Below are 17,455 nucleotides of genomic sequence, written 5' to 3' on the forward strand. Positions count from 1 at the left end.
TACGTTTTTTTAATAATTCAATAATAATTGTATTAAGTAATGAAATTGTTTTTATTACTTATATTCTATTTTTTTTTATTGCAGTTTTAGAAACTTATAGTTTGCCTGCAAGTACTAAACTGCGACATGGCAGCCAAATTTGAAAAAAAAAACCGCAAAAGTATTAATAAATTAAAAATATTAATTGTTGTAAATTCTAATGTAATTAGATTCAAATGAGCATGGTTTAGAAAAATACATTAATAACGAATGCAACATTTTAAGGGGAACACGTAATTTTATTTACTTAATTGGAAATGATGATGTTGTTAAATTGGTTTTATTTTCAACATTGTGAATCACTCCATTTGTCAATAAATAAGAAATTAACCTAAAGAGAAAAATCTAAATTAGAAAAGAAAATCAACTATAAAAAACGAATTAAGCAAACAAAAAAACATTTTAATTGTATTTATTTTATTTACTTTTTTTTTCTCTCCAAACTGAGCACAGGGAGTACAAAGCTCCTTTCATCTTCTCAGAGGTTGTACAGTTAGTGCATTCGGTCCTAAAAGAATGAAAAAATAGATCTGACTAAGTAGAAGAAGAAGAAGAAGTGCTACATGAGGAGAAGATGAGGTAAATCTGTCCAGATGGAAGAAACAAACTAATGTACTGATGCAGAGAAAAAAACAAACACACATCATCATTAATAATATTATCATCATTATATACACACATTAGATGCATAGAATACTTTCTCATCCAGTTTTTACATAAATACCAATATTCTCCCCCCACCCCCCAAAAAAAACAACTGATCTGGGATCCTGCTAGTTTCTGTACCTGCTGCTGTGTTTTGAAATGAAAACCTGCATTTTCTTGCATTTTTTGTTTTTGTGCGTAATTTTCATAAGTCAGATTTTGCTTACATAATTACATCAAACAAAGATTGGCATTCCAGATTTTTTTGTCTGTTGGTGAGGAAAACAAAAGCTGCTGAATCAGTTCTCCGTAAAGGAACCTGAACAATCCACAGGATTTCGAGACAGGATGCAACAGCAGGCCTAAAAATGTGAGCTCAGCTCTGATTTTGCATTCAGAAACTAACAGCTGAGTCAACACTAAGAGGAGATACCAGGTTCTACAAGTTCGGGGTTTAGAGAGAGTGTAATTGAAAAGTCATCTGTCAGTGTTGCTCAGTGTATTTCATGCACGTTTGTGCAGATCCATTTTAGTTTACATTCCTCATGAAATGAAGAGCCATTTATGCTTTTTTATCGGTTTATAAGAATGTGGTTGGATTGCAGCAAGTTTGGAGAACCTCGTTCAGTGTGAGGCGATGGTTCACTCTTCCTACTGCCTAAGCAGCTGAACTCACAGTGTGCATTCATGGTGTGAGTTCAGGACCCTCCTACAATGATACAACCACCTCAGACTAAGACCGGTACTAGTGATGCTGTTGTTAAACGGATAGACCACTTTGATAAGGAAGTTTTGCGCATCCTTGTAACTCTCAGAGAACTTTTATGATTTATTATCTGTAATGAGGGAGCACATTGATTCTTAATTACCGTCTAAAAACCTGCCCAAGACCCATCTACATTCTTGCAGGCTTCCTAAGAAATTGCAGGTTCTTCATCCAGTGTGACGGCAGCCTGTTTCTATCAGCTTTCATTTAACTGCACATGGGAACACAGGATAGCAAAATACCAACTTACAAAATTTTTTAGCTGACTTTCTTTATTTTTGCAATAAGTTTTGAGCAAAACTGTCATCCGTCACATGTCATCGACTGCATTTGAAAATTGAGGGGAAAGCAATAGACTCAAAATTTCTCAGTTTGTGGGTTTTGGAAGCAGCTTTGCCTCAAACACCTTCAGTCTGGATTGTCAAGAATCTCACAGACTAATGCTTTTGAAGAAACTCCAGGAAGGTTCCTTCCTCTCTGTTGAAGGAACGTTGTTTCTCCCAGAATGCCTGGGAGGTGGTTCAGAAACCTGCAGCCCAGCAGCTTTGAAAGTCTTTTTTTTCTGTTTAATTTTCAGGACACGGTCTTTGTTTGGCACCAGAACCAAAGTCGGGTTGTCATCCTCTTTTGCCTCTTGGAAGCATCGCAGCCTTGTCAGTCCAAATCTGACAGAAAGTTTTCTTTTTTTCCTAGGAAAACAACCCCCCGTTCTTCTTTTTCTTTTCAATTGTCCAGAATAAAGGTTCATTGTCCATCCCTCAGTCCATAGCAATAAATGCTGTCAGTGTCTATATATGTGTGTGTGTGTGTGTGTGTGTGTGTGTGTGTGTGTGTGCGTGTGCGTGCGTGTGTGCGTGTGTGTGTGTGTGTGTGTGCGCGCGTGCGTGCGTGCGTGTGTGTGTGTGTGTGTGTGTCTGTGTTTGTGTTCGGTTTTACTCTGCAGTGTATATGTAAACTTGCAGTGAAAAGGGTTAAACCTTGTTTTTGACTAAAGGTCGCTGTTCTGAGTAATGCAGGCCTCAATTCCTTAATTTTAATGTATTTATTTAATTTTTTAAATTCAAATTGATGTGTTTTGTGTGTGTGTATATATATGAGATGGCGCAGAGGCAGCTGTAGTCTAGTCGTCGCTGATGACATCCACGTCCTCGCTGCCAGCCTGCTGCGTCGCTGCTCTCCAGCGGCTGACGTGTTGGCTGCCCTTCCTCTTCTGCTGAGCTTCAGGAGACTCTTCCTCCAACTTCTGCCGTTTGTGCTTCGTCCTGCGGTTCTGGAACCACACCTTCACCTGCACACGCAGACACACACAGTCACATCAGAATAAAAGGTTCATATGAAGGTTGGATGTTGAAAATGTCTGCTTACGCTTACTGTTTTTGGTTTTCTATGGTTTTCTATGGTTTACTAAGCTCTGAATAATCCAAAATTACTCTTGGAATGTCTAACCTGAGATTGATAAAAGCAGTCTCTGACATGCTGGTCAGAACTGCTGATGCTAAAGGTGATTCTATAAGCTGCTGTTTTCATTTTTAAGGAAATGGTACAGGTACTCTATGTCTAACATTAGATTTACTTCATTTTATTACAAAGCAAAATAAAAAAAAAAGTTTATTTTCACGTTTTGATAAATAAATTGGGTTAAGCATGATTTCAAACCAATTTACTTATTTTTAAAGGTGTTGTTGGCAATAGTTGCCTTTATTTGAAAGTAGTTTAACAGGAAAGTGGGTAATGAGAGAGGGGGAAGACATGCGGCAAAATGTCACCAGGCCAGGAATCGAACCTGCGACCACAACCACAAGGACTAAGGCCTCAATATGTGGGTTGTGCTTTGCCCCTGCGCCACAGCAGCACCCTAAACCAATTTATTTTAGCTCTTTCCATATTCCCAAATGCTAGTTTTGTATCAGAGAGAAAAGCTCTGAAAAGTTTCAACTCTGCAGGATTTTAGAAAAAAAAAACATTATGAAGTGTGAAGATGTGACAGTCAGTAACCAGTGAAGATTTCTACTGCTTGCAGGTGTTATGATTTTGACGTTTTCCAGAGGTGTTCCAGCAGTTTAGATCTAATGATGTTCTCAGCAATGCAGTCGAGTAAATGTGTCTTGTGTTCACATATGAAGATGTATCTTTTCACAAATGATTTACAGACATTGAGGCATGCTTTAATTTCTTCCCGATTCCAATGATATTAAACTAATTAAGTTCCGTCTGATCAGAATCTGTCAAATAAATAAGCTGGAACCCACAGAATCCACTTTGTTTTGGGTAGTTAAAACACAGAAGCTGTTTCCACCAACTGCAAACATGCCTGAGAACAATGACGAGCCATTTGGAAACCTTCACACAGCTACCAGCCACAACCACAACAAGCTGTGATTCTGTCACTGATAGGAATGATTGTGTGAGAGCAACTCGGTGATTTAAGACCTTTTCGCTGGTAAAACACGACCATGACATGTAGAGCTGTTCAAACTCGCTGAGCTGGCTCCAAGATCTTGTTGCGCAATCTGTCAGAGGCTGTAAACTCTGGATCAGCACGATAGATGCTCAAATTACCTTCAAACATCAGATAGGTTTACCACAGATTCAACCGAGGATTCAAAGCAAACGCTTCTTCTTTACGGTGAAGAAAAAGACAAAGACAAGACAGAAGAAATTACATTAAGTGAAAGATGTTTTTCTGATATATTCAGTTAATCTAAGAGCAATCATCAAGTAATTTTTAAAGAAAGATAATAAATTCCTTGTTTCTGCAATCTAATTTCTGTGTAGCTGAAAACACAGGCTTTTTGGATAAATATGAAACATAATTTAATAAAAAAATACTCTAATGAAAGCTGGCTGAGTTTGTTTTGAGAAGGATTACCCAACAGACAAACTTCTGCTGCTCAGCATCAAGAGGGAGCACATCCACGATGTAGAGCCCACGCACACTGGCATGATTTGTAATGGAAAACTTCAAGTTTGACTGACCATGCCAGCGTCGTACCAAGGCTAAAACCTTGCTACACTGACAGCACTTTGTGTAAGAGACTGCAACACTCTGTCCAGCTGTAATGACCAATTCATTTCTCATATGGCCATAAATACTGGCCCATGCTTAGTTGCTCTTCATTTTCCCACTGGATGATAAAGAAAAGGCACTTTTTCAAAACTGATACTGTAGACCCAGAAACCCAAATATTTCTGTACCTGCCTAATCCACTCAGGGTGCGGAGACATGGCCAGAGAGAACCAGGGACTCCCATTGGTCCACCATATAGCCTAACCTGCCCCATATAAAGGAAGAGTCACAAATCAAACAGGATCATTGAAAACATCCTGGCACAGATAACGACCCAAAGGTTGATGATACCAATGATACAATCTGAGAGAGCTGTGTCAGTTTCTGGACTGGGTCATGGTCCCATGCATGGTCTCATGCATGGTCCCATGCCAAGGAAAGGAAATGCGACTAGGCTGCTAACATCTAGGAAATTATTAGCATGAAAGGAAGCATCTCTGTGGTGCAAAAATGACCGGGGAAAAAACTCTTTTGCGAGCATCGTGCAGCAAGCCTGCCTCACTTTAAACGCTATTTGTGGTGAGGAAAGAAAGATTTATACCCAGTCTTAAAGACATAGCCTGATAAAAACCACTGTCTTTTTTTTCTGTGTTGCTCTGCAAAGTCCAGACCCTCAGCTATTGAGAAACAATTGCTTGCTGGAGTCGTGGGCCCTGTTGAAGCTTTAAATTTTAAGCAGTTGATCATATTTGACTATGATGCTATGAAGCTTACCAGAAATTGCCTGCAGGGTAAAAAAAATAATGTGGCACTGCGAAAAGAGAAGTGTTGAGCTGAATGAGATGGTCGTTAATGTTAACTCAATATTTGCAAGAGCATGTACTGAACAGCTTCATGTGCTGCCACTGCTAAAACTACAAGCGGACCACAATTTTAAAACAGTGCATAGTTGTTCACAAATTATCCTTCTGCTCACTGATCTTAGAAATCCTACCAGAAAAATCTAGATCAATGGGAGAAATGTCAGATGGAGCACTGAGAGCAGAGTTGTGCAGGATGGTAGAATCGAAATTGTTTTGCAACATTTTGCATGAACACTTTGGATCAGTCAGATCCAAAAATGACATGCTTTCCTGGTGAGCAGTTCTGTTCACACATCAAAATCAAACATCTAAAACATGCACAGCACCAGAATTTTCCACTCTTAGTGTAAAGATTCAATTGTTTAACGCAATAGTGATGATTCTTACGAAAACTAACATAAATTAGGTAGATTTATATAAGACCTGAGTCACTTTTTCTCTGCAGGGCCCCTTGTGGCCCCCAGCAGTAAGAATTAAAAATTTATTGGCGCTTACTTGGATCCTAGCCCTGAGATGTCCCGCAGGAACGTTGATCACTTGATCATTAATGCCTGTAAAGGCGCTCTGATTGCACAAAGCTGTGATTTATGAGTGATTAATAACCGCTGCTGGCAAGTGACTGGCAGAGCTGCGTCCTTCTCTTCCTGTCTGTTGTTGTGAAATGAGCTCATAATTTATGAATCACGTCGTTTCACTGGCGTCAGGAGTCCAACCACCACGCCGACTTGATGACAAAGACCATCCTGAGAAAAGGAGGAGTTCGCTGACTAATTGCCTACTCAGCATTCCTCACAACGCAAAGAACACACACTGACATCACAGCTAACAATGCATGCCACTGAGCAATGCAGCATATATACGTGTGTGTGTGTGCATTTAGTGTGCAGATTATTAATTTAGTCATGATTTGGCATAGTTCTATCCTCTAGATGACAGCCAAGTATTTATAGTATGATTGGTGGTGTGCCCTGAAAATGCATCAACACACATGAGAGGCATACTGTACAAGCGGCATGACATAAATGTGCAACAAGAGTCCAGGCTGAGCGGTTAAAATCACTTCAGTGTCTTTGATTAATCAGCTTTTTATTTTTTAACCATGTGGATCTGTTTATTGATCAATCTTGACTAAGCAACAGCTGCAGTGTAGCTTTACCAAAATTTTCTGCAAAGAAATGTATAATGTGATAAGATAAGAATAGATCCCCGTCAGTCTGTATTTGAATCAAAGGTTGGTATCCAATATATCAGGTGAATTACAAAAGAAGAAAAATCTTCCTTGGTATACTTTGGTAAACCTGGTTGCTTTACTCTGCTTTTAAAAATAATTATTCAGGTAGAAGTCAAACTCAGGCGGAGCTTAAGGCAAGACTCTGTAAGCTGAACTGATTTGCCAAAACTCATTTCTTTATCTGTTCTGAAAAAATATCAGTCATATCTGCAGTGATTTCTGTGTCCCACTGGTTCATTATTTCCAGAGTTGTCAGTAACTGTTAAAACTGAAATCTCATTTACCATCTGTCAGAAACTGTCCTATTCTTAACATATTCAGCTCCAGAAATGGGATCCAGTTGTTTCTTTTGGATAGACTGTCAGTAACAAAGAAACATCAAACTAAAAAAATTAAAAATACAAGATTATTATAAAAAAGATGTGGCTGCTTTAAGGCAGATCTGTTGCTTCAGGACTTTAACTCAGCACTGTCAGCTTTTCTTGTCTAACTTTAGTATTTACCATAACAAACATCTTGTCTGAACCGTCCCATCATGCACCTCTGCCTCTATTTCCAAGATGCCTCACCTGTGTCTCAGTCAAGCACAGCCCACTCGCCAGTTGCTTCCTCTCAGCTCCGACTACGTAATGGTTTTTTTCAAAAGCTCGCTCTAAGCGCAGCAGCTGGGAAGGTGAGAAAGCCGTCCGGATCCGTTTGGGCTTTCTGGAGAACGGACCGTGAAGCAACAGGTTCTCTGGACTGCTGTCCTCTCCTGAAAAACAAACGAAAGTCAATCAGTCTTAACTCCAGATATTCAGTTGACTTCTTTTCTTGCCACTCTGCAGTAAAATATAATGTATCTGCAGGACCACTAGGTAATGATTAATGAAAATAAAATTGTGAAAAAGTAAAAAATAAAAAGTAGATTGGAAACAAAAAGCTACACTAAATCAAGAGCTTATTTAACCAGACAACTTATGATGCAAATCCAAAGGCATGTTCAAAATCACATTCTGATGTTTTTCTCATCTGCAGTGGCCTGACATCCTCCTTTTTCATTCTTTGATGAGAAGAAAAGTTGGAATGCCGTATTTGGTCCTGAATCTTATCTGGAGGCTAAAGACCGCCCTGCATGCAGCCTGAAAGGCTGAAGTCAGCGCCTTTTATTGTTGATAAATTAGAGTGTCATTGAAAGGTTCATTTATTTCAGTAACATAATTTTAAAAATAGTGTTTAGCTGATAGTGTAGCTGAGCAGAAGTGCGGTTTCAGATTCGTCCTTGAGTTCGACTGTTCCACAAACTTTGAAATTTTCCTCTGGTCCAATAAATGTGAATCAAGTTCTACACAGGTTTTACAGTTATTTAAGTCAGGTCTATTAAAGCAGAGACACGAGCTGACTGTGATAAATAAATGCAAAAAAAATTTGAAAAAATAAGGTCATGCATGTAGATACTTATAAAGTACATGAAAATCTAGACTCTAAAAATAGTGTCATTTTTACCACAACTATAAATATTACTATAGTCAGGAGTCAGATATTTACACATTTAGTGAATAGATCATGTACTAATTTCTTTAACTTCTTTAGAGAAACTGGCTAGTGTTTGATAAATATGATGGTGATAACTTTTCGGTAGTTTAAGTGTAACATTTCACATGAGCTTATACTAAGTGTCTAAAAGAGCCCTTGAACTTCAGTTCCCATGGGTCAGCATGGTTTTTAAATTCATACCTAAAAGTGTTGAAAATCATTTATTTTATTGGTCTTATATCTAATTTTCTGAAAAACTGAATTCTTGTTTTTTGATAGCGTTAAGCCAGAGTTTTCAAAATGAATAGAAATGAACACTGTGTGTACTGTGTTTTTGGAAGAGTTTCACTTTTTGATTTGAAGTGCTGATATAAATAGACGTTTTACTGGATTTATTCAGATTAACCTGTCTTTCAAGATTCAAACATTTCAGCTGCAATCAGTTACTTTTTTTCCCATCAAAACAAAACTGGAACTGAAAGAAAGTCAAGAAAGTCCAAAACTCCAAAACTTCTGAGAACTGAACAGTCAGACTGACTGATGTCTCTCTCTTTGCCCTGCATGGTGAGGATATGAACATGGAGGAAGTCCTTTTCCACATTATTCCAACACGGAAATGTCCCTAAAAGCCAAATTCACCATTTCTAGACATGCGCTGATCACTTCTTCGGTTTTATTTCTGAACTGAGCTAAAATCAGAAGCTGCAGAGCTCCCAGTTGTTGCAACACGCCTTTGTGTGTCTATTTGTTCTGCCTAATCTGAACAAACACCTTGTCTGTTTGACATTTGCATCTGAATCAGGAGTTGAGCCGCAAACTGAAATTGAAACGCTCATCAGGAAATATAAAAAAAGACCAGGAGAATCGTGGAAGGGTTTGCTCAGATCCCAGAGTTCTGGTTGTGGATCCTGTTGCTCTGCTGGGTTTCATTTCTGGTGCAGAAACAAAAAAGGTTCTGATAATATTTCAGAACCTCAGTGAGGAAGTTTCTTTTTTTCTTTTTTTTTTTTTGCATGTGAAACATTTAGAAACTATTGCTGTTTGTTCTTTAGATTAACATGATTCAGTCTGTGAGGAAGATGTTTAAAACAGAAGAGATGAACGCCCATTTTAAATATCTATAATGTTCTGTGATTTAAAGTCAGTCAGTGAGTGCAAATGAACGAAAACACAGATGCTGGGGAGACTCTGATTGACTGACAGAAAATAAATCCTATGGAGCTCCTGACATGACTCTTGTGTTTTGATATATCTTAAATTAGAATCTAAAAATAAAAAAGTCAGCATCTCAATCGGGGCGTAGAAATATTTAAATTCAGAAATTCAAAAATATATATTTTTAAATCCTTTGAAGAAAATAAGTTGCAAAAACAACTAAAAAGATAAGGTTTTAATTTTAAACGAGAAATATTTATATATAAGTTATGGGTTTATAATGTATTTTTATCAAAAGAATATGTTTTAGCATTTCAAACCATATTTGAAACCAATAATAACCTTTATTTAACCAAATAAAAACTTCATTGAGATCGACAATCTATTTTTCATGAGGGACCGATATTTGTTTTGTTGTAGCCAAGAAGCAAACTTACGTTTCGATGTTCAAACCACAAATGAAAAACATTTTAACCAGCTGCAGCATTGCTAACTCAAGCCATAAAATCCGTCTCTTTAAGGCGCTAACCGACTTCGTTTCCATGCAGATCGTTTTTTGCGTTTTTCCATCTCGGTTTCTCTAATTTTACTGAGGTGCTAAAGCTAGCCTTCTCACTTTCGGGGCGAACTCGAGTCTCATTTGTTTACGAGGCTAAGTGGTTGAAAAATCCGTGTGACAGCGACGCTGAAACGGTTTCTTTGTTTCTTCGCTCCAAACCGACCCGCAGCTTCTGCTTTTATTTTTCCTGAATGTTTATTGAAATTGCACGTAAATTCATCAATACGTTTTTACATACAAACAAATATACGCTCGGGTTCCTTTTAGCACGCTGAAAAGGAGTTGCGGCCGCCATCACGCTCTACGCAAAAGAGCGGGCTGCGCGACAATGATGGCGGGCGGAGAGCCGGCACGTACCGGGCACCTTTTATCTGGCGTTAGCCGTCTTATTCACATGCAAATTCAGAGCCGTGACTAGTGGCCGTCATGGTTTGCAAATATTTCTGTTCAACGTCAAATGATGCTTTAATGTAGCAACTGCTCGAATCGCTAAAAATTTATTCGCAAAACTGAAGAATTCAACATCTACTTCTAATTTTCTCCTCATTTTCCGGTTTTAACCAAATTAAAGAGATTAAAATGGATATTGAGATATTTGAAAAGTTTAATCAGCAGCTAACAGCGTATTTGGGAAGTAAAGTGACATCTTTGATTTTGATATGAACAAGAACAGAAAAATCTTCAGGACCAGATTTCTGGTCCTTTTTATTTTACCATCTGTAAAATACACTTCGTTGTGCAGCACAAACAGAGAACAGTTTGTTTTTGTTTTTATTAATGTTGATAAGATGCATGTCTATTTATTTATTTAAATTTTAAGACGCATGTTTATTATAAATTAGCATTTAGTCTCCTACAGACGCCGCTGCAGTATCCCTTTTTAAATTAAGCCGTTCAAATAGGGAGGCCATGGAACTCAATAAACTCTGAATGAACCTTCATCAGAGATGCAGAACAAGGATGAGCAACAGCAGAAACTCAGAGGACAACAGAGAGGCATCGCTGAATCAGGATAAATAAAACTTCAGGAGAAACAGCCGGCGATCTTGAGATTACTGTCATTTCTATTCCTCGGCTAAAGGAATAGAAATGTTTAACTTGGAGCCTTCAGTAGTAACCCCAGAACTCACTTGATGCATTGTGCTGAGCAGATGAAGCAGCTGATTGGGCTAGATATTAAACCCCGCTGCACTTTAACACAGCCTGCAGCTAAGCCACAGCTTCTGTCCTTTCTTAGAATACATTCTCAGCTTTCATCAGGTTAATGTCTCATCAGTCACCTCTATATAGGAAAGCGTTTCTCAGTTATAGTTCTGAGACATTTAAGCATTTGTCTTTCTGAGCAGCTGAAGTTACCCTGACACGTAAATTAATTCTTTCATTTAGGTTTAAATCTCTTGGAGCTATCAAAAAATTGAGTTTATTTCATGGAACTGGTTAAGATCAGTATTAACAGGCCTGACCTCAAAGAAATAGGATATCAGTAAAGAAAGGCCTAATCTGTGCAAACATAAAGCTTTGCTCAAAGCAGAAAACTAAACAACTCCAGCAATGATTTAACAACAAACTACATAAAAACAAGCTTTGCCACATCGACTCTCTGATTATGCTTTTTTTTGCAGAAAGAACAGTGACAAATTTCCTAAATAAATAAATACATTTAAAAAACACCACTATGGCTGCTAGTGTGTCATTCACAAGCAAATTATAACTTTTACTTCCTTGCAGTTACTTTCAAAACACATGGTAGCATCCAAACAAAGACACTTTGCTCTAAAACCAGAATGTAAAACAGATGAAGTGAACTTTTTAAAACAGCTTCATAGGTTGTGAATAAAACCTGACAGATGTTTTTATTTTATTTTTTTTAATCTGGGGAAGTATGAATGATCCTGACTAAGCTACACATATGCTTTCAACATACTTTTTTTTTTTTGACAAAAACTGAAAGAAAGAAAAAAATCTGAGTGAAAGTCCACTCTTGTTAATCTATTAAATGATGACTCTTTGGCACTTCCTGGCTCTGGGGCACACTGAAGTGAGTTAGCACAATGCAAAGGAATAAAAACATCAGCAATTTAAGAGAAACATATCTGTCCATCAAACTGAATGATCTGAACTCCATCAATTAATAACAAAACATGCAAGAGCTTCATCTCAGACTCTGCAAGTTAGCGTGTTAAATGCTCAACCCCGGTGCAAGACATGATCATTACTAAAGACTGAGTGTATAAACCGCAAAGCACAGTGTTGGAGAGCTGATGATCTGGGCTGGTTTTACAACCACACAAACTTGAATGTAAACTCTTCTGTAGGAAACTCGATAAAACTGGGTCATCGACAGGACGATGATCAGAAACACAGCAGAACGACTGAAGAAGAAAAAAACCAACATCCCAACCTCAGTCTGTGGCTGGACCTTAAGATAGCTTTGTAGAAACAAAGTTCAATAAACTAAAGCAGTGCTGGAAAGACGACTGGGCCACAATTTCCCGACTTTCACATGAGAACCAAGTAGATTCAATTCGAAAATGACTGGATTTATTGCGGTAAAGTTGATTCTACAAGCAGTTAGATCATGAGAAATGACTCTTTTTACACATTGATTTTCTGTTTTGATTTAGTTCTTGTTAAATAAAAGCATTACAGTGTAATATGTGATGTGTTTTTATATTTAGTGAGTGCTAATGTTTCATGTCACGCAGAAGCGAGGACAAGGACAGTGAAACTGTTCCATGCTGTAAACTGGAGCCGGAGAAGCAGGAGCTGCAAGAGAAGTGAGGCTGTCAGCTGCTTCCGCATAATGAAGAAAAATGCATCTGTATGAGAGGAGGTGGAGTAGACAGAGGAAGAGGAGGTGGACGAGAAAGGGTTAATGGGACCACCTGAGTGGGACAGGTAGAGACACCTCAAACCCACTCTGAGACTCAGATTCATCCGCTTCTGAAAGTAGTTCTTTTGGCTGCCTGTGTTGCAAGGCTGAAGTTATCTGCAGCAGAAATGTTCTCCTAAGATAAAATGTAATGAATAAATGTCAAATAAAACAGTGACAAATGTTCCCTTTGTAAATGTTCAAATCTGCATTTCTGTTTTTTTTTTGTTGTTGTTTTTTTTAATCAAACCCTTAAAATAATAACGTTAATTATAAGTCATCAAAGGAGCTGCTGGGATTAAAATATATTTAAAAATCCATTTGAAAAAATTTAATTGGTAATTCAAACTAAAAGACGCTAAAAAAGTCTGAACTTTAGGATGTTCAAATGGTATTTTAGAAATTCTTCTAAAAAACTTAATTGTGCTAATTTTGCCTCTTTTCTAACTTTTTATTGAAATCACATCATGTGGCACTGGGCAGCCTGATATAGAATGCTACATAAGATTTTATGATTTTATAGTTATTGCATAATGTGTTTTATTTAAAATCTGAGATTGTATTAATTATTATTTTCTGAAACGTATGAATATATACTTTTTTGCTATTTTTATTGAAAAATAAAAATTTTAAAAAATGTATGACTGTATTTTTTTTGTTTGTTTTTTAATTACAATGTTTATTATGAAATCTTTTTTGCAATCATAAATTACTTCAATAAAATTTTAACCAAGTAGGAATTTGAATAATGTCTCAATTAAGGTCGAATAAAATGATGATGATGATGATGATGATGAATCATAATGGTTTAAAATGATTTCTCCTTCTGGCTTCAAGTTGTGTTTAAATGTGATTTATTTGCTCTGACAGTTTGATCGTTTCTAAACGTTTAATTAAATAAATATATGGACAAGCATTTGAAATAAAGCTTTATTTCATGACTGATTTAGAATTGTATACACATTGACAATTAGGTTTCGAAAAGAGAAACTATTTTAAAAAAATGATAGACGTTGCAGTAAAGAGTTTAAACAAACAAGTAGAAAAACTGTGACCCTTTTAATCAACCAATAAATGAATTGAATAACTGAGCACAAATTTTGTTCAAGCCGTGATGAAACGGCGCAGGTGTGACATGAGTTCACGGGGAGTCAGAAAACTTTACTCAAACTTGTAGGATTTTAAAATGGGAGAAAAAAAGATAACCCCGTCATTTTGTAATTTTATTTTATTTATATTTTTAATAAACACTTCTTTTTAAGTGTAGATGTTTGTTTTTTGTGTCGAAAACGAAAAATACAATTAAAAATAGTCTGAAACAGTCTGACAAAATTATAACACTTTATTTGTAGAAATTAATTTGCAAAAGTTTTCTAGTTTAAACTAGAAAACTTAAATAAATAAATGTATTTATTTATTTATTGCTTTAATTTTTCCCTTCATTCCGTTCTTTTTTTTTTAATTGGTTTAGTACGCTGGGGGGTTTTTTCTAAGACGTTGATTTACGATTTAGTTTTTTTAAATTCTAAGTTCAATATAGTCCCACAAATAATTAGGGAAAAAAACATTGTTTTTTCCCTAATTATGTTAATAACCGCTTTACTGTATTTACTCACTTATATTATTTTACGGCTAAAATAAATTCACCGCTTATGATAAAAATATATGAACCATCATTTAGTGAAAATCCTATCTGCGTTCTGAACTTCTGATCTGGGCCGGACCTTCAGCTGCTTTGCTTTACACACACTTTCTGATCACTGATATGATCAGCTGCACGTGCCCCGAACGTACCTTCAACTGGTTATCAATTAAAGCAAAAAAAAAGAAGAGAAAAAGAAAATAAAAGAAACAAACCCACAAAATGTTTGCTGAAAGCTTCCACTGCTTTTCGACCAGAAACAAGACAATTATTTTAATGAATAAAACAAAATGATCTATTTATAGTTGTCATTGATCTGTGATGCAGCGCTAATGATAAACGCCATTCAGCTCCATTCTACCTCATAAAGCCAAGAAAACATCCAAGCTTGGGAAAGACCAGAGATACACTTTATATGTAGCATAGTTCAATTCTGCGAGAGGGAGGGAAGTTTCCAAATAATAAGAAATGCAACAAACTGAGCTTTAATCTGTACACGTGAAGCAAAGTTGTGTTTAGTCAGTGTCAAAAAAAAAACATGTTTCTGGAATGGATGAATTTTAGAAAATCAGCAGAGATAAAGCAACGACAAACTGAATACGGAGGAGGAAAAGTTGAGTGAAGCGGCGGCGGAGCGCCCTCGGCTCACCTTGGAAGCGGTGACCCAGGAAGCGGCTCCGCAGCACCCAGGGGTAGAAGCTGAGCGCGTCCCGATGCTGCGGGCTGAAGAAGCTCTGAGGGGGGATCTGCAGCGGGTGCAGCGGGAGCCCGCCGGGGCTCTGCGTGTGCGTCCCGGTCTCCTGCAACATCATGTCCGGCCCGGCAGAGAACAAAGTCCTCCCGCTGCCCCCCTGGAAGCAGGAGCCGAAGACCCCGGTGGCTGAAGCCGGGTGCAGAGAGTCCGGGAACCGGAGCGCAGTGGGCCGGATGGGCTCATCCCCGGAGCTGCCCCCGCCGCCGCCGCCGCCGCCGCTGTGGCTGCTCGCATCCTTCCCCACCAGAGACTCTATGGTGAAACATTTCTTGTTATTACTGTGTTGGAACATGGTGAGCACCTGAGCGGAGAGGATGAAGAAGAATTTCAATTATTCGCGTCCAGTTAGTCCAGTCCTTCGGACTCTTGGGGTTCAGATTCCCAGTCCCCCCATAACTCTTCCCGATTGTCGGCCTGTGCGCACCAGCCGTGCGTAAATTCCAGATTTGAGCTCCCGAGAGTTTCCTCTCTCCGCTGCAGAACGTCAGCAAAAATCGCAAACTTGATCCGGATTTGGGGAACCGCGCGGAGTCTCCGAGCTGCTGCAGCCGAGTTTGAGCGTGTGAGCCTCGGATCAGTGGGTGTCTCCACGAACCTGCTGCCGCCTCATGCTGGAGTCTGATGAACCGGGAGAGCCTGCACGAGCGCACATACCTGCCGGAGGTGTGCTGTGAGCATGCGCAGAGGCGGCCACTGCCACAGCCATTTTGTCGACTGGGTGGATGAGGAGGAGGAGGAGGATGTCAAAGGTGGTGATGATAATGACTGACAGTGATGATGAGGATGATTAATGTGAGGTCATAACAAATATTATTAATAGGCACGCTAATTAAAACTCATCAGCAATGAGTGGCTCATGTTCGATTTAAAGTGCTGAAAAATATTCGGGTTTTCAAACAAAACAACAACAAAAAAAAAAGTGCGGTTTTGCTTTGCTGCCATGTTATGATGTGTCTTGTTTTATTCTCTCAGTTTGTGTCATTTTTGACCGCTGAATATATCAGTCACCACAGCGCGTATTTGCTTCTTCTCTAAATATTGTTTTGGTTTTGTTTAATTAATTAGAGCACTAACATTTTTTGTGGTTAATGAAAGTCGTATTTATTACAAATAAAGTTTTAGTTTGTATGTTATATTTCTATTTATTGTTGTTGATTTTGTAGCTTCGTTAGTTTTCTTTTCAATAGTTTTACTTACTGTAAATAATATTTTTTCAACGTTTGTTCTTTCAAAAAATAATTTTGTTTTCATGTAGTTTCGTTTTTTTTTTTTTTTTTTCAATTCTGTGTTTCTTTTAGTTTAATCTTCCGTGCCTCTTTAGTGAGTTTTATTTCCGTCTCTGATTTTTGTGGTTATTTGTATTTTTATTTCCTTTTTACTTTTTTGCTGCACTTCTGACAGACCTTCCTCGTTCTTTGGGACATTTCCTAGTTATTTTGCATCAATGTTGTGATGTTTAGTTGTTGTTTTTGTCTCCATTTGTTATGTGGTTAATCAGTTTTTTATTTCCCCAATTATGATCTTTGACTTTTTGCTTACTAAAAAACAATAACGAAAGTAAATTAACCTCAATTTGACCGCTACTGGATTATAATCTTACTTTCTACTCCTAATAAGGAATTAATTTGATTATACTTTTGTTCAAAATTTTGTCCAATTCTGGTTTAAATTTTTCTATACCTACTTCTGTTTCATGTTTTTAACTGTTTTCTTCAGCATATTTCTATTTTGTGTATTTATACTTTTTAACTAAATTGTTAAACTCACAGAGATCCATCTGAGTCATTGCATTTTAATTTGAATTTGCTGTAATGCCGTGTCAAAGTTGTATACATACAACAGAAGAACTCTGAACATGTCTGTGCATCTCTCAGTGACCCTGCAGGTCAAAGGTCAGATCCATTTCCTCTTCCTGTTCTTGTTGTCTTGTTAGAGCCTGGTGTTGTGACTAATGTCGACAAATTAACTTCACATCCGTCAAAATTGATTCCGACAAACTCAGCTGGAACTTATCCGAGGCTTCAGTCATGAAAATAATACAAATGTAAACCATTTAAAAATAATAATAATAAAAAGGCATACAAGAAATAAAATTATATCAAATTATTTATTTTTGCAGTTGGGTTGTTAATTCCAATAAAAGTAACAGAAAACAAATAAAAACAATTAAAATGAAACAAAACTCAGAGGAAAAGTGTTGAATAAGATCCAGCAGGAAACCACAAAACATATTTGCAGTATTAAACTGGTTTAGATTAACATCACCAAGCAGAACCTTTCTCTCTTAATGTCCCACAGCATGTCAGAAGTTAAGATCAGTCGGACTACTTAATGTATTTCATTTTACCATCATAAGTTGTTAAAACTTCCCTAAAGTGCAACACTAGTGTGTAACGGCAACTATCTG

General features: G+C 37.5%; 1 protein-coding gene across 1 annotated transcript; it reads right to left on the bottom strand.

Moving 5' to 3' along the window:
- Positions 1-435: 435 nt before the first annotated feature.
- On the bottom strand, positions 436-16,250 carry emx3 (empty spiracles homeobox 3). The gene is made up of 3 exons (XM_008420504.3): positions 14,944-16,250; positions 7,121-7,305; positions 436-2,738 (listed from the first exon to the last, which is right to left on the bottom strand). The coding sequence occupies exons 1-3, from the start codon at positions 15,338-15,340 to the stop codon at positions 2,571-2,573; spliced, it is 750 nt and encodes a 249-aa protein (XP_008418726.2). The 5' UTR covers positions 15,341-16,250; the 3' UTR covers positions 436-2,570.
- Between the last annotated feature and the right edge of the window lie 1,205 nt (positions 16,251-17,455).

This window comes from Poecilia reticulata, chromosome 10 (assembly GCF_904066995.2).
Source record: "Poecilia reticulata chromosome 10, P_reticulata-male-v2, whole genome shotgun sequence".
Taxonomy (NCBI): Eukaryota; Metazoa; Chordata; class Actinopteri; order Cyprinodontiformes; family Poeciliidae; genus Poecilia; species Poecilia reticulata.